Raw genomic sequence first — 18,246 nt, forward strand, 5'->3', positions numbered from 1 at the left:
GAGCTCATCAATGGCTCATGTTTTCAGAAGGAGTCTGCTTCCCTCCCAATATTCCCAAACCCAATACAGAAAATGGCAGCAGAGGTGCTGGGGTCGTGGTTTTACGAGACAATCAAAGGGCCAGTCCCCAGCCCCGGCTGCTCTACTCAGGCACCCTCCCCCCCACAGTGCCAATCTGAAATGATTTTAAAAGCAAAGCAACTTGTGACATAAAAGCAGCATTAACTCTAATGAAAAGTAGAAAGAATCAAAACAAGAAAAGGAATTAGTTTTGCAACATACACATAACCAATCACGTCAGCGAAGGGTTGTTTGTAGAAAGCTTCATCTGCCACCCTAGACAGCAAGAGGTCCAAAAGGCAGGCAAGCAGGCAGGAAAAAAGAGAGAACGTTGAGAAGCAGAAACATCTGAAGTCCACAATAGGGGCAGGACTGCTCCCCGGGCTCCATCTTAACCCTCCTCCGGCAGACAGGGCTTCCTGCTGGCCGCCACCTCGGCGGGACTAATTTTCACCATCCTGGGAACATGGCAGTCATTTCAAAACCTCCACCGCAGGCAGCTATGTGGTCTGGTGGGAAGACCTGCAGATGTGGGCCCTGGCTTTGACCGTGGCATACATACCACGTGTCCTTGAATAGAACTGCTTGCTATTCTGTGCCAGTCGCCACTGCCTTTGACAAGGCTTAGGGCAGAGCTGGATCCTTCCCTACCTCCCTTCAATCAGGATCAAGATGGCTGGGTTCTGGGAGAAGACAGAGAGGAGGCCATAATACATGGGGGAGTTTATACCGCAGGGGACAGTGGCTTTGACTCTGTTGCCCCAGAGGCTGAATCTCTGGATGCAGATGACCTATCCTGTCTACTATGGCTCCTCCTTCAAGGGGTTCCCCCCCTCCCCCCCCCCCCCCCCCCGTGTCTGCTAGGCTGGCTGGAGGCAGGGGAGCAGAAGAGGCATGTTTTAAGGACAATTACACCTAAGCCCCACACTTATTTGAAGTGAAATTCTAGTGATTTTCGGTTTATTTTTAAACTCTGACATAACCTTCTTCTTTCCCACCATAGTTTTGTGGAAACTTAAAGAAAGCAAAAAGAACAGCCTGGTTATAACTCAAAAGTGAGTAAGCAGGAAAACAAGAGTTGTTTGTGGGTAGAAATGAGTGGGAGGGAAAGGAAAGGCAGGCCAGACTGTAAACCCATAATCTTTTTAGTTTGCACAAAGGGCTGGGCCTAATCGATTTCAACTTGTACTTGCTTTTGGCTGCAAGAAAAATAAAGGACTCCTGTGAGGGAATCACTGTAACAACAAAAACATGAAAGTCCAGACTGCTTCTTTGCAGAAATCCCCCAAACTAAAGAGCCAGTTGGTATTAACAGCCCCATCAAGGTTACAGGCCCAGAGTGAAGGAAAGTCCTAATACAGCCAACACAGCCCCGAGAAGAGGAGCCTGAAGACGGAAGTCTTCTGATAAGACGGGACTGAGGCAAGCCTGGGAGAATGTACATGGAGGGGGTCTTTGCACCTGACCACAGGGCACAGACCACAGCCCAGAAAGGACATGGGGGAGGGAAAAAGCCGTCACTGAGAACCATGGATTTCCCAAACTTTTACAAGCCTTGAAGAGGTCACAACAAAACCTGCCCACATCTGGGGTGAGTGTTTCTGGTGCAGTCCTGACAGGAACATGGCCTGGGTTGTTCGTGGCGAATAAACTTGTCCTACTGTAGAAGCCAATCACCACTGTGGAAAATTCCTTTCCATGGGCTGGTACTTAATAATTTATGGATCTTCTGAGTGACACTAAGGCCTCGGTTTGGGATAAAGGAGGAAGACACAGTTAAGGAACAGCATTAGCCCAGTGAAGCTCTGAGGGCAAGGCCAACCTGCTGACCTCATCAGCCTCCACACAGCAGCGTGCGGCACAGACGTGCTGCCTAGGCTCGAGGGCTCAAGAGGTTGAATAATACATTCCTAAAAATAGATCCCTCCTATCTCCCTAGTCTCCTATTTCACACGCCCCTGCCTTTCTGCCTTATTTGTGGTTCCCTTAAATAGCCAATTGTTGGAAGTGACCCAGAGACAGGCACTTGCATGAAATGAGCCCCTAACCCCATTACAACATTCACTGTCATTTTATCACACTATTACCAGCAGACAATGAGATGAGTCTCTCTTACATATATGAATGGAACTGGGGAAAGGGAGTAGCAACACCTAAGTTTCCAGGGGAGGGTACAGGCCGTTGGAAGAAGCCCCCTAAAGTGGCTCTGTAGTGACTGACTCCCCTGCTAATCCATGAAGAATCATGGGATAAAGTATAAAATCCCACTGGCGGCAGCAAGTGAGCTCACTGGAACGGTGGATCTGCTTCGCGTGCAACCCAGATTCGGGCCCTGCCCCCACCACACTGGGAATGTGTGCGCTGTAGCCGTCCACCCTTTCTCCCTGTCTGCCTCTGTCTGAAAAGGATGGCTGGGAGTGAAGAAGCCCAGGGACATCAAGCAAACAGAAAACATGCCTCTGTCCTAGAACCCTGGTGGTGGTAGCTAACATGCTAGTAACGAGTCTCGTAAGCTCAATGTCAGCCTTGTATTACGAGATTTAACAAAGCAGGGCTGGGCTGTGGCGCAGCTGGTTGAATGCACAGGTTCAAGTCCCCAGTTCCCACCCACAGAAGAGAAGTTTTGTGAGCAGTTAAGCAGTGCTACAGATGTCTCTCTCTCTCTCTCTCTTTTTTAAAGAATTTACTGGGGGCCAGGCGGTAGTGCACAGGTTAAGCACACACAGTATGAAGTACAAGGAGCACCACAAGGACCCCAGTTCAAGTCCCCACCTCCTCACCTGCAGTGGAGAGTCGCTTCACAAGTGAAGCAGGTCTAAGTGTCTCTCTCTCCCTCTCTCTCTCTTTTTTAAAATATTTCTTTTTTCCCCAGATAAAGAAAAAATTTAAGTCTTTATTGGAGATAGCCAGACAGCAAGAGGGAAGGGGGAGACAGGGAGGGAGGAAGAGACAGAGAGACACTTGCAATACTGCTTCACCTCTCTTAAAGCTTTCCCCTAGCAGGTGGGGACCGGAGGCTCAAAACGTGGGTCCTTGCACATTGTAACATGTGCACTCAACAAGGTGTGCCACCACTAGCCCCCCTCTCTCCCTCTCTTATCTTCCCCTCCTCTCTCAATTTCTCTCTGCCCTATCACAAAAGAAATATATATATATTCATGAGAAAGATAGAAGAGAAAGAACCAGACATCACTCTGGTACACATACTGCCAGGGATTGAAGTTGGGATCTCATGGTCAAGAATCCAAAGCTTTAACTACTGTACCACCTCCCGGACCACCTCTCTCTCGAACCCCCCCCCCCCCATTCCCTCTCAATTTTTGTCTGTCTCTATCCAATAAATAAATAAAAATATTTTAGAAAAATTTAACAAGGCAAGTAACTTTTTTAAAAAAAAGTAATTCCACATTCTTAATTCTCTTTGAAACTCATGAGGTTCATCTATGAGACTATCTAATCCAACATTCTATAATTCCAAGTAAAGAGCCCTAAAACAGTGCCTGGAGGGACTAACACCTAAACACCGTCATGATCATCCTCTCCAAGGACAACTAATTCTGTATAGAGAAAGATTTATCTTGCTGGGAGTCGGGTGGTAGCACAGCGGGTTAAGCGCACGTGGCGCAAAGCGCAGGGACCGGCGTAAGGATCCCGGTTCAAGCCCCCCGCTCCCCACCTGCAGGGGAGTCGCTTCACAGGCGGTGAAGCAGGTCTGCAGGTGTCTGTCTTTCTCTCCCCCTCTGTCTTCCCCTCCTCTCTCTCCATTTCTCTCTGGCCTATCTGACAATGACGACATCAATAACAACTACAACAATAAAACAAGGGCGACAAAAGGAATATTAGAAAAAAATAGACAGATCTTGCCTTAGAGAAGCACACAGTTTAACACAACTGAGTTGAAACAGAGATCTGTATTAGGAAGCAGATTACATTCCCAACTGAGTGACTTTTAAAAGTTTTATACTGCATCATAAACAGAGTCCCTAAACAGGGAGGGTCAGCCCAGTTATAGTAAGTGCTTCAAAGCAGACTTTGCTGAGACTGTGAGGGTAACTCCACAGGGCCTCACTTCAGAGATCTGAACTGCATCTGGGGAAAACCATCTTCACTGAGCAGACGCTAAGGGGTCAGAGCTTGCCAGCACTTCTTTACTGGCTGCGGCTTCACAGTACCACCAGTAGCTACTGCCACCCATCCACACCTGCAGGGAATGAATCTGTGGCCGGGACACAGGCTCCCGCACGGCATCTGACCACATCAAGGATGGCCAACAGATACAAGTAGACAAAAGAAAAGTCCATCTGTCCTGCCAGACGTGTCCCACAGTGGCACAGGCTGTCTGGCAAAGCAGTCAGCTCCCTCTTATCTGGAAGATTTCCATCTGTCAGAGCAGCCAGAGATAAGGTCATTCAAGCCCACTGTGCCTCTAAGGGCAGGAGCCCAAGTCTAGCTTCACTCTAACCTATCTTTTTATACTGAAGTGATGAAATGATACTAAATGCAAAGTTGGGGTCTGCACACAGTGGTGGACAGCAAGGCGGCCCCTCAGAGGGGAAGTGGGTGGCCTCCGCCGCTCTGAGCTACTTCCAAGTGAACTCTAAGGGCAAAGCATTAAAGACCCAAAGCCGCTGCTGGTGAGCTGAGAATAAACGCGTTTTCTTCCCACACCTACTTTACTCATCACCTTCAGTGAGTGAGTAAATTCTGAAAAGAACATTTTAAAATGTGAACTCAAGATTTTCTTAAAAAAATATTTACTTATTCTGGAGAGAAAATGAGAGGGGAGGGGAAGATGAAGAGGGAGAGACAGAGACACCTGCAGCCCTGCTTCACCACTTGTTAAGTTCCCCCAACCCCCCATGGGGACCAGGGGCTTGAACCAGGTCCTTGCGCACTGTTATGTGTGCACTCAACCAAGTGTGCCACCAGTCGGCCCCTCGAGGTGTTCTTAAGCACCGGTAAGGACCCAGAGAAGCCTTCATTCTGACGCTGCTTTGCTCAAACAGCCTGAGCTTCCTAATTACAGAGCACATTTTCCCGGCTGACGGACGCCTTTATGAAGCAGCTCTCAGAAGACAGGGCTGTATTTAGGGGAGACAACGTGACCAAGCCTGTGATCATCTGGAAAGTACTGAGACCCTGGTCTACTCAAGAAAGCAGGCTGATGTTTTTACACGTGGAACCTGACCCCTGCATAACTTTGCTGCTGACGCATCACCTCGCAGGTGACACTTCTCAGGCTCACTCTCAGCTCTCACTGAGCTCAACTGCCGAGGACAGCTCAACTGCTCACGATGTGCACAGGCCAAGAAACTCACAGCCGTCACACTTCTAAAGCAGTTTGTGCAAATTTCCAAAAGACATTCCACACAAGAGAGGCGTCGGCTGAGCCGCGACACGGGCAAGCCGGTTGTGCTGGCACCGCCCACAGACTGACCTGTTATTCGCTTTTGTTTTCTGTAGCTGCTCATCCTGCCTGGCGTACCACTCTTCTAGCTCCTTGATGGCTTTTGCCTTCCACTCTGCTTCTTGCTTCCGAGAATTGGCATCTTAAAGGGGGAGAAGAGACGACACCAGTGAGGCAAAAGCTGGTTTGTTTCATCAGTTCATTTCAGTCTTTTTAACAAGTTATGTGATGTGCAGGTATGTGCACAATGCAAGGACAACGGGGAGGGAAGCCATCCGACTTATTTGTCAACAGCCAACTCTTGGAGCTCATGATACAGCCCAGGCTAGTCCACCGATATCTTAGCTGATCACTAGTTTTCTTCTTTTTAACTTTATTTAATTTTATAGACCAGAAATTAAGAAGGAGGGGGAGACGGAGAGGGAGAGACAGACACACGGGCAGTCCTGCTTCACCGCTGATGAAGAGTCCCCCTACAGGTGGGGGGATGGGTGGTTGGGTGGGAGGAAATGGGGGCTTGAACCTGGGTCTTTGTGCATGGTAATACATGAACTTAACCCCAGGCATGCCACCACCTGGCCCCTGTGGATCCCTAGTCTGGTTTCTGTTTATTTTCCCAGGGCCCTGATCAGCTCTGGCTTATGGTGATGTGGGGGACTGATGCTGGGACTTCAGGGTCTCAAGCATGAGTCTTTTTGCATAGCCATTATGCTATCTCTGCCGGGATCACTAGTTTTAAGGACTAGTTTTTAGGTCTCTTTTCTTTTTGGGGGGGAGTAGGGCAGGAGGGCAGGCAAGGAGTATGGTGGAAATACTAACTTCCCTTTTTTTTTTTTTTTTTTTTAAGATTTTATTAATGAGAAAGATAGGAGAGAGAAAGAACCAGACACCACTCTGGCACATGTGCTGCCAGGGATCAAACTCAGGACCTCGTGCTTGAGAGTCCAAAGCTTTATCACTGTGCTACCTCCCGGACCACAGAAATACTAACTTCTGACAGAAATAAAGTCTTTGGGGCATCAGCTAGGGAAAACTGTTTAAACTTATCTTATGGGGAATTAAGGTTATAAACACAGTACAGAGGTTGGCTGGTGGTGCACCTGCTTGAGCAGACCTGCTGCTATGCGCAAGGACTTGGGCTGAAGCCCTCTGGTTGTCACCTGCAGGGGGAAAGCTTCGCGAATGATGAAGCAGAGCTGCAGGTGTTTAGCTCTCTTCCTCTCTCTCTCTCCCTTCCCTCTTGATTTCTGGTGAATATAAATAAAGATAAAAAAAACCTAAACCAGGAAAAAAAAAAAAGAGTGAAGCGGGGTTGTATGTGTCTGTCCTATCTCCCCCTCTCAATTTCTATTAAAAATAAATTTAAAAAAATAAAGAAGAAAAGTCTGTTTCCTAACACACCTCACATTTTCCTCTTTGGTGTTTACCAAAACTCAGGTTTTGAGAAGTAAAAAGTATCGCAGAGTAATTCACATGCCTTCAAGTTTACAAATCAGTGTGGTCCGAGAGGTGGCACAGTGATAACGCTTTGGACTCTCAAGCACGAGGTCCTGAGTTCGATCCCCCGCAGCACATGTGCCAGAGTGATGTCTGGTTCTTTCTCTCTCCTCCTATCTTTCTCATAAATAAAATCTTTGAAAAAAAAAAAGATGTAAGTTTACAAATCATTTTCAAATATTATCTCAGACTGTTCTAGGAATAACACCGATGAAGAAACTGGTTCTGCAAAGGTTTAAGCAACTAGTGCCCACAGCTGCTAAGAGCTAAGACTGGGTCTTGAACTCAGTCTTCAGCCAGAGTGGCTCTTTCCACAGAACCCTTTGCTCTGCATGAAAGCAGAGAATACCTTTGATTCTCCTGGTTGGCTCAGTCCTAGTACAGTGACCTTGCTACCTTCAGACTGAGAAAAAGTATCTTCCCAAATACTAGACAAGGACATATGGTTAATTCAAGTTACAAAGGGATGACGGAGTCAAGGTCAATTATTCCACTGAAAACAGACACCAAGAGACAGACAGGGGCCTTACCTAGGGCTTCTAAGCGTTCCGTCTGCTCTTCTCTCCACTTTCGAATACTTTCAGGTTCTGACTGTAATCGATCCACTTGTGAAATAGCTGCATAGCTGTCTGTTGGACCGTTACTCTCCTTAACACAAAACACAATTTGCTCTATCAGTACCAGATTCCTTCCCGAGATACGTGTCATCCAAGCTAGAACAGTTCTGCTTACGTACAGAACTGGCAACTGGTGTAAAATGCTACGGATAAACGTAACAACAACAACACAAATTTATATGCCTACAGGGGGTGCTCAACATGAAGGTACTTAACCCATATAATCCATCAGAAACAAAACAGTTGGCATCCAACTGTGATATGAAGGGGAGATGGGGAACATTGGGGGAGGGGCATGTGAGTAGTGAACTTACTAGAAGAGTATCAGAGTTCTGACTTTGCTACTTGACACAGAGCTTATGTGTTACCTTAAAGTAACAGGTGATGGCATAGTGGTGCAAAGTCTAGAAGTTAAGACTTTTTTTTAAAAATTTATTTATTCCCTTTTGTTGCCCTTGTTTTGTTGTTGTAGTTATCATTGCTGTCATTGTTGTTGGATAGAACAGAGAGAAATGGAGAGAGGAGGGGAAGACAGGGAGGGGGAGAGAAAGACAGACACCTGCAGACCTGCATCACTGCTTGTGAAGCGACTCCCCTGCAGGTGGGGAGTCGGAGCTCGAACCAGGATCCTTATGCCAGTGGCTTGTGCTTTGCACCACCTGCGCTTAACCCGCTGCGCTACAGCCCAACTCCCAGAAGTTAAGACTTTTAAATGCTATTATTCAATATAGGAAAAAGGTCACTTAACGCCACCTAGTCAAAATAGTGAATTCTAAGAAACAAGAGAATTCAAAGAAAAATTATAGTTACTGCAGCCAGGCTGGGAGAATAATCAGTGTGCAGGCAAATCAGTCACAAGTGTGTGTGCGAGGTGGAGACCATTATGTGTGATCAAGATCACTTTTATAATGGGTAAAGTCTGTGAACTAGTAAGCAATGAAGACTTGAGTCTATTATTTAACCTAGTAAACCAGGAAACATTATCAAGTTAGCTTAATTACACAATAAACAAAAATGGAAAGAGAATAAAAAAAAACCCTGTGATTAACATGAGAGAAAAAATCAGAACATCACTGTCACATGTGATGTCAGGGATCAAACTTGGGACTTCATGCTTTTAAGTTCAAAGCTCTAGCCACCTCCTGGGCCACAAGAAAGATTTATTTGAAAGTATCAGTAACTTACTGGCACTTCCCATGTGTCAGTCACATAACGAGTTTTTTCCTCTCATACCTTACAAAGTCAATTTCTATTCCATTCCACAGCTAAGGAATTCAACTGAGACACAAAGAAATGACAATGCAGTGATCTGTCCAGAGACACTGATTGTAAGAGATAAAGCCAGGGTCTGAACCCAGTTCTCTCTCACTTTCATGGTCAGCTCTAAGCCAGGATGGGAAATGTCCCAGGCCAGCCACCTGTTTCTATAATTCATATTACAGCAATAGAGTGATTTAATAAAGTCCCACCAAGCTTAAGATATTTACTACTGGTTCTTTACAGCGTTTGTCCACCTGTGGTTTAAACCAACAAAAACTTACTGCATCCTCATTGACAGCTAACTTGTGTCAGAAATCCATCCATAAGCAAAGCACAACATCCCTCTAGCCTACAGAGATTATTTCGAGCTGGTCAGGAGGAAAATGCAAGACTTTTGTTAGGTTGATGGGTGACATGCAGATATGGGAGGCCTCAAAAAGCTGTGGTCATTTTGCTGCCAGGATTCAAGGTTGAGCATGAAACAGTCGCATGCCAACAAGCAGAGTCAGAGTGTAGAAGGACTGAGTCAGAGCACTGGTAAAAAGCTATCTGCCTCAGAGCTCTTTCAGTTAGAAACTATTCTATACGGTAAATTCTCTGCTTTTATGACTTCTACTTCAGGGCTCTTCAGTTAGAAACTATTCTATACAGTAATGAGTTGCACTAGAACTGAAAGCTTAGTGACACAGAGGGGAAGCGATGGTGGTCATCACAAACACCAGACACCCACTGTTCCCAATACAACCAAAAGTGTGAAGTTCAAATGCTGCTCCAAGCACATACAAACTTCATTTTCCAAAGTTTCCATTATCTTTTTTTTTTTTTAACCAGATCAGCTCTGGCTTATGGTGGTGCCGGGGACTGAACCTGGGATGTGGGAGCCTCAGGACTGATAGTCTGTTTGCATAACCATTGTGCTATCTACCCCTGCCCCATTATCATTTTTTAAGTTAAATTTTATCAATTTCCCATTGGTTTACACTAACCTTTGTTACTTTAGATAAACTTACTTTAACCTGTGTTCCTTAGTTTACTCATCAATTAATTAGGAATAACAAGAGTTGACAAGCCCTTTGAGTTGTGAAGACTAAGCGTAAACAGGGCTGAATTGTTCATCATCATCACCATCATGAAGGGTAACTGCTAGAGAATAAAGCAGGTTAACTGGCACCAGGTCAATACAACTGTTAAGAGAATACTTTGTCACCATCACTTCTCTTCCACTCCTTCCACTTTGGAGGGTAACACATCTGCTACGAATACACCCAGGAAGATCAAAGTGCTGACCACTAGGACTCCACATCGTCAAGAGAGCTCTGTACCTGGTAGTATTCACCGTTCATCACTCCATCCACAGCATCTGCAAGACAGAAGAGTTCAGTCTGTCAGTCGCAGCAGGGCACATGCTGGGCCCGCAGGCTACAGTGTGCTGCACGGTCTGTGCTGTACCCCTGTTCTAGTTACTCGGATCTAGCAGTACTTCACTTTGTATGTAATGAAAACATCACAAACGACTTCACCAAAATGTTAATGAGCCCCAAAACTTTTGAGACTGTGTTTCCGGTTTGGAGATAAGAGAGCTTGCCAGCAGAGTCTCACACGAGCAATGTTTCTCTGTTAAAGTTCTGAAGAGGACAAAGGCCAAGTGAGACCTAGAATCATTCACAATGATTCTCCGCAGCACCACCATATGCCACAGCTGAGCAGTGCTCTGGCCTCTTTCTCTCCTTCCCTCTCACAGAAACAAATACTGAAAAGAAGGGCTGGCAAGACACCCTACCTGGGAAGGCCCCCGGCCTGCCGTGTGTGTGACCCAGGTTTGAGTCCTTACTGCAGTGTGTGTGTGTGTGTGTGTGTGTGTGTGTGTATTGTGCTGTCTTCTCTTTCGTTTTTAAAAATACTTCTTATTTATTTATTACTGGATAGAGAGAGACAGAGAAAACCTGAGAGGGGAGCAGGAGGTAGAGGTAGGACAGAGACCTGCAGCTCTACTGCGCCACTTGCCCACTGCAGTGTGAGCACTTCACCAGGCGCGTGGGCCACCACTGGCCCCTTCTCTGAAAAGTCTGCCCAGGGCAATGAAGTTAAAGGATGACTGTGTATAAATAAAGATAAACCTTTTAAAAAGTCATTCACAGTGAGCAGAAATGTGTGCTTTCTCGAGAATCAGAGTACTCCAACCTATGGCTGGGGTAAGTTTTAGAAGCTAAAACTTCTTAGTAATTCCCCTCATCTACTTGGAATTCAGTCTACTAAGGTCTCAGCATACCTAATTAAATCCAGGTTTTCAAGAATGCAAGCCACAAAAACTCAAAGTGTGATGCACAACTCAGTCTTTTACAATTCGATTTTATTTTGGGGCATCACTGGGGCCTTATTCTCCAGACAGAGAGAACGCTACTGTAGCACAGCACACTGTGCAAATGAGCTACCTTGCTGGCTCACAGCCCAGTCTTTCTTCCTTTTTCTCCTCAGCACACAGCTAAATGAGAAAGTTCATCTCGAGGGCTGGGTAGACAGCTTTATGATTATGCGAGATTTTGATGCCTGAGGTTCCTAGGTCCCAGAGTCAATCCCCAGTCCCACCGTAAGTCAGAGCTGGGCAGTACCCTGGGTGTTCATTTGACTCCTCCCCTCTCCACCCTGTATATCCCTCTCATTAAAATAAAATAAAATATTTTAAAAGAGAGAAGTTCATCTAGAAAATATGAAACATGCAGCTGAGGTGGGTCAGCCATAGACCCAAGCACAAGCCTAGTGCTACATATGCCAGAGTGAAGCTCTGGCCTCTTCTGAATAAAAATAAACCAGGAAGGAACAGCAGAAGGATCCGGGTTCGAGCCCCCGGCTCCCCACCTGCAGGGGAGTCCCTTCACAAGCGGTGAAGCAGGTCTGCAGGTGTCTGTCTTTCTCTCCCCCTCCCTGTCTTCCCCTCCTCTCTCCATTTCTCTCCAACAATGACATCAATAACAACAATAATAACCACAACAAGGGCACCAAAAGGGAATAAATAAATAAATATTAAAAAACCAAATAAACCAGGGAGGGAGAAAGGGAGAAAAGAAAGGCCGGCAGGCAGACATCTTTCAAAGAAAACTTGGGATAACTCACCCACCCAATATAAAACAGTGGTTCACAGACTGAACATATTTTAAATTACAGAGTTGTCAGCAACTTTTTGAGGGTGGGGAGTTTTCTCCAAAACCATGATTTCTAGGTTCGTTGGTATGAAAGGCAAGCAGAAGAGACGATCTGGACCGAACCGGGGGCTTACACTCCTGGATGGGACGGGCAGTAAGGAGCTGCAGGGGCAGGAGCACGTGCTGGCCCCCTGCCAATCATCAGTTGCTCAGCTTGTTTTGACCCATTCTGGCTTTCTCAAAACCTAGTACCTGCTTGGCCCCAGCACCTTGCACTTCAAATCCCTGCCCTGACCCAACAGCCCCACGAGGAGGCAGTCTGCAATCCTTCTGGAATGTCAACAAACCTCCACGAACACACCCATCTGTTTTTTACTTGCTGGTTAACACACATTGACTATCTACTATTGAGAACTTCTATTATTTTCCCCCCAAATAATTTTTTTTTTCAAACTACGAAAACCATCTGACTGCACAGGGTGGGAGACATGTGAGAAAGGAAGAACCTGAAAAGACAGAAGAAGTCAAGCAATAAAAGGAAGCTAGGCAGCCACTGCAAGCCACAGCTTTCCTAGGGGTCTGCAGCAAGTGACTCAACTCCGTTCTTTCCTGTAACAAACACAGATGGCATCAAACCACACCTCTGGTCTTCATGGCTAGATAAATCTAACTTAAACTGTTTGTTGTCCAAGTCCTCTAGCCAACACACTTGTAAATATGTATCCATTATTTTAGTTCCCCTGCTTTCCCCTGTGAACCTTCCCAAGTGTAGGGAGTACTGAAATGTTTACAGATCACTCCTCCAGTGTGAACCCCCAATACTAATTATTCTATTTTAAAGAGGAAGATAGAAGTAGGATAGGAAGCTCAGCAAGTAGAGCTCCTGATTTGCAGGGATGGGACCCCTGGCACCACCTATGACCAAGCAGTGCTCTGGTCTCTCTCTGTCTCTTTTTCACAAAATAAGTAAATCTTTTAAAAACCAACAGAACATCCTATCCAACAACGACAACAACAATAATAACTACAATAATAAAACCAGGGCAACAAAAGGGAATAAATAAATATTTTGAAGTGGCCATGTGGCTCACTAATTTCTATTCTTTGATGCATATAACACAGCATACTTTTAAGTAACCCACCTGCCTTTATCTTTAAAATCTCAACTTGCAGTATGAAAACACCTAAAGCTGCCAACAACCACTGGTGGTGCCAGGGATCCAAGCTTGGACTTGTCGCACCCAGCGTTCCGCCGGCGCGGTATCTCCCCAGCCCCACACATTGTTTGACCCTCAGCCCTTACAGCCCTCTCCTTGAAAGATGAACGTGGTGTTCTCATGGCGCAGATGGCTTTTTGCAGGTCTAGGGAAAAAACCCAGGGCCTCTTCCCATGCATGATGCCACAACTGAGCAGCTAGGTTTTCTCCATTTTTACTTTAGGAAGAAAAAAATTAAAGTGTCCAAATACAGATTTCTCCTACTATCTGAAAAAAGTAATGTTTTCCTACTGTTAGGTTATTTTTTGAGTCTGATATTTTCATATAAACTAACAGTGATGGTGTCCAGAACACACCAAATAGGAAACTTCTCCTTTCAGATAGCTGGAGAAACGTACAGTTCTGTAATCCCCAAGGGAAATCCTGACCACAGCACTATGTTTTTTTCTGACCACTGTACTATTATTACCAACCTCAGCTACACTGTGAGATCTGGCTTTAAGTCACTAAATGCTTAGCTCACTAAGAAAGTCTTTCCTAGGAACTAACTCAGCAGTCGCCCCTTCCTTCCCTTTGCTGAAAGTCTGATGTGTAAAGGACCTTCGTATCCATCTCTGTTCTCACCCATTTACTGCCCTAAGCAGACCTCCACCGAGAACCGCCTATTCTCTCCAGTACCCTTGGACATGACCTTCCCCTACTCCTTTAATGACTATCTCCATCCTGCTGGCACTGAGGGTATCACAGGGAGCAAAACTAACTCTCTAACTATGGGTCCTGATTCTCCCAGCTCTGTCCTATCCACAGCAGCAGCCTTTCAAAAATCTCCATCTCTTATTCCATACACCTCTGCTAGAACAGCTGCAACAGAGCAGCAGACATTCAGAAGAATTAGTGTTCTTCTCTTAAGCCTGGCATTTCTCTCTGGGGCTTTTTTTTTTTTCTTTTCTTTTTTCTTCTGTCAAAAGAGGCAGTTAAACCATGCAGATATAAAAGGTAAAATCTATGATTCTCTGGCAAATATTACAAAGCCCCCTCCTAATACCAAAACTCTAATCACTTAAAGTCACCTAACCCCATCTCTCTCTGGCAAGCTACTTCAATGCAACTTGCTTTCTTTTTTTATTTTTAGATGTTTTATTTTACTTTTTTTAAACTTTGTTATTTTTTAAACTTTGTTATTATCTTTATTTATTTACTGGATAGAGACAGAAGTTGAGAGGTGGGAGTCGGGCAGTAGTGCAGTGGGTTAAGCGCACTTGGCGTAAAGCACAAGGACTGGCATAAGGATCCCGGTTCGAGCCCCCGGCTCCCCACCTGCAGGGGAGTCTCTTCACAAGCGGTGAAGCAGGTCTGCAGGTGTCTATCTTTCTCTCCCTCTCTGTCTTCCCCTCCTCTCTCCATTTCTCTCTGTCCTATCCAACAACAACATCAACAACAAGAACTACAACAATGTAACAACAAGGACGACAAAAGGAAATAAAAGGAAATAAATATTTAAAAAAAAAGAAGTTGAGGTAAGAGAGGGATAGAGGGTGAGAGACAGAGAGACACCTGCAGCACTGCTTCCCCACTTGTGAAGTTTTCCCCCTGCAGGTGGGGACTGAGGGCTCAAACCCAGGTCATTGTGCACTGTAACATGTGCACTCAACCAGGTGCACTACCACTCGGCCCCCTCCTTTTTTTTTTAATGAGAGAGAAAGATACACAGAGAAGGAGCCTGGTGGTGGTGCACCTAGTTCAATGCATAGTATCACACACAAGGACCCGCACAAGGATCTGGGTTTGAGCCCCTGGCTCCCCACTTGCAAGTGGGATGCTTCACAAGTGGTGAAGCAGGTCTGCAGGTCTCTCTCTATCTATCTCCCTCTCTACCTCTCAATTTCTCTGTCCTATCCAATAACAGAAAAGAAAAGAAAAAAAAAGGAGATGGCCGCCAGGAGCAGTGGATTCAGACGAGATCGGGTGTGTTCAGGGTGGTATGGCCATAGACAAGCAGTGGATTCACTGTGCTGCCACCAAGCCCCAGCAACAAGCCTGGAAGCAAAAAAGATACACACAGAGAGAAGAGCACTGCTCAGCTCTGGCTTATGGCGGTACTGGGGAGCTTGGGAATCGAACCAGAGGCTTCACGCTTGCACAACAACCACTATGCTGTCTCCCTCCTCAGCCCACAAACCCAATTTCTATAGCACATTTTCAGGCCTATTACCTGCTCTCATGTCAAGCTCTTATTAGGAGACTTATTTGCTTGAAAGGCAGCATGGTATAGCAATAAAAACCACTGCGACCCATCAGTGACTAGCTGCATTTTAAAAACTAAATGAAAAACCAGGTCTTAATTCTTCCAGATGATTGCCTACTTCCTTATGCTCGTGGAGAGGTTGTGTTCACTCATCCCTTCCTCCTACCACCAATGCAACCCATCAATCACACACACACACACACACACACACACACACACACACACACACACACACACATCAAATCAGCATCCTGTGGGTTTTTCTTTTTCATCTTTTTTATTTTCTTCTTTTTTCTGGCCTGAATCTGGCTGCGAAACGGCAAATACAACATTCTCTTCACCTCTTGTTCCTTCCTGGGCTGATCCCCACTCAAATTCTGCTTCTGCAACTCTGGCTACCTAACCTAATCTGTTCGAAGAGGATGGGGCTAGAGCCTAGAAACGCCAGTCTTAATAGGTTCAACGGATGTGGGCACCCTTATCCCTCTCTGACCTGTTTCTTCTTTCGCCAGGGTTAGGCCAACCAACCACCTCTCCGCGCCTGCTTCCCTCCCCGTAACCCGACATCCTGTCCTGTGCACCTTAGGTACTTAACTGCTCAAATGCACTGCCGGTTTTCCTTTGTGTGTCTCCAACAAACAAACTGTCTCTCTCCCTCTCTCATGTTCAGCTGGTCCGTGCTGGGATCAGGCCTTGCCTGAGCGACCGCCTAAAATACGCTAATGCGGCGGTGCTTGAAGACACAGCAAATGATCAATGAAAAGTGGCTGCGTTGGACAGGCTTTCTCGGGCTCCTCGACGTGGCTGTCACCCCATTTCTTTGCTTTCTGAACTCGACACACGAGCCGGGAGGGCCGGGGGGCTCTACCCACAGACGGACGCAGGGACGCAGCGCAGAGCAGGCTTCCCGAGCCTGGGTTTCCGCACGACCAGGCAGGGCGCTCGTCCCCTCTCTGCACGGTTCTGCAACCTCCCGGCTCAGCAGGCAGCTCGAGCAGCCCACGGCGCCGAGACCCGCCCCGGCCGCGTCGCCACTAACTTCTCCCGCATCCCCCCCACACACACCCCAAAGCAACCGCACTCTCACCGGGACCTCCCGGCGGCTCGCCGTGTGGCAGGGGCCCGGGGGCGCCGCCGTCCAGGATGGCGAAGGCCTCGTCGTTCTCGATGCCAGCAATCTCGCTCTCCTGCTGCGCTAGGAAGGCCGCGGCCGGGTCTTCTTCGCCGGCACCGGCCACCCCGTTCCCCAGCGCGGGCCCGCTGGGGGCACCGGCGGGGGCGCCGAACGGATCGAGCTCGGTCATGGCGGACAGTTCAACGGTACGGACACCGACGTTGAGAGTCAAGCCAACCGACCCACCGACACCGGGCCCGACAGGGGCAGTAGGCTGGCTACCGCGGCCGGAGGACAAGCGGGAGGAGGGAGAAGGCGGAAGCGGAAACCCTGCCCCTGTATCCGGTTGATCTAGGCGGTGTTGAAGCGCGTCATAGGGAGCAGCCAATTAGAGGCCGGCAGTGCTCCGAGCGCTGCCCAATCAGCGGGAGGAGAGGTGGGCCCCGTGGAAAACTCGTGACTCGGGCAGCGCCAGCTGTGCAGGCGCAGAGCCCCGCGGCCGCAAGAGGCGGAAGTGACCCTTGACTCAGAGCTACCTTTCCAGCCCGGACAGCCTATGGGTTAGCGCCTCTGCTGACGCCTGGTGGGTCAGATAAACCAGAGCTTCTTGGGCTCTGCAGACTTCAGCGTCCTCAATTTAGGAAACGGGAACAAGAATCTTGCTCTGCTCTCCTAGCATTATTGAAAATTATTCTTTTATAGCTGGCATTATGAACGAAAAAAAAAAAGGAAACAAAGGCAATTCTTTTTTTAAAAAATGGTTTTTTAAAATTTATTTTCCCTTTTGTTGCCCCCCTCTTTTTTATTGTTGTTGATGATGCCGTCGTTGTTGGATAGGACAGAGAGAAATGGAGAGAGGAGGGGAAGACAGAGAGGAGGAGAGAAAGACAGACACCTGCAGACCTGCTTCACCGCCTGTGAAGCGACTCCCCTGCAGGTGGGGAGCCGGGGGCTCGAACCGGGATCCTTACGCCGGTCCTTCCGCTTTGCGCCACGTGCGCTTAACCCGCTGCGTCACCGCCGGACTCCCCACTTTTTAAAAATGTTATTATGATACAGATAAAAGAAATTGAGAGGGAGGGGAGGAGGGAGAGAGAGAGAGAGAGAGAGAGACACCTGCAGCCTTGCTTCATCACTTGTGAAGCTTTCCCCCCTGCAGGTGAAAACCTGTAATGTGAGTGCTTAACCAGCTGTGCCACCACCTGGCTCCAAAAATGTATTTTTCAATTGATTCTTCTCACCTGGGTTATTTGTTACTGTAGAAGTTCCTCACTCTAAAGTCGGAAATGTCATGGATTCAGATCCTCTCTGATTTTACTTCCCCACAGTGCCGTTTATAAAAAGGTGAGAAAGTATTTGCTTTTACAAACACCCTCTGCAGCGGGTATTCCTTTTCATATCTGGACAGCGCAGTGGGTTAAGTGCAGGTGGCGCAAAGCGCAAGGACCAGTGTAAGGATCCCGGTTCGAGCCCCCTACTCCCCACCTGCAGAGGAGCCGCTTCATAGGTGATGAAGCAGGTCTGCAGGTGTCTATATTTCTCTCCCCGTCTCTGTCTTCCCCTCCTCTCTCCATTTCTCTCTGCCCTGTCCAACAACAACGACATTAGTAACAACCACAATAATAGCTACAACAATAAAACAACAAGGGCAACAAAAAGAAATAAATATTAATAAAAAAATTTTTTAAT

General features: G+C 47.0%; 1 protein-coding gene across 2 annotated transcripts in view; it reads right to left on the reverse strand.

Annotated features, from left to right (window-relative positions):
• Window positions 1–16,891, reverse strand: part of CLTA (clathrin light chain A) — a 17,958-nt gene extending 1,067 nt beyond the window's left edge. The window contains exons 1-5 of one of the 2 annotated variants that reach the window (XM_007524089.2): window positions 16,531–16,891; window positions 10,164–10,201; window positions 7,495–7,612; window positions 5,498–5,609; window positions 283–336 (exon numbers count right to left, since the gene is read on the reverse strand). In XM_007524089.2, coding sequence (XP_007524151.1) covers window positions 283–336; window positions 5,498–5,609; window positions 7,495–7,612; window positions 10,164–10,201; window positions 16,531–16,747 — 539 coding nt within the window. In that variant the 5' untranslated portion in view covers window positions 16,748–16,891. The remainder of the gene's footprint in view (window positions 1–282; window positions 337–5,497; window positions 5,610–7,494; window positions 7,613–10,163; window positions 10,202–16,530) is intronic. The other variant, XM_007524091.2, reaches the window with a different exon arrangement.
• Between the last annotated feature and the right edge of the window lie 1,355 nt (window positions 16,892–18,246).

The sequence above is a fragment of the Erinaceus europaeus genome, chromosome 10 (assembly GCF_950295315.1).
Source record: "Erinaceus europaeus chromosome 10, mEriEur2.1, whole genome shotgun sequence".
NCBI lineage: Eukaryota > Metazoa > Chordata > Mammalia > Eulipotyphla > Erinaceidae > Erinaceus > Erinaceus europaeus.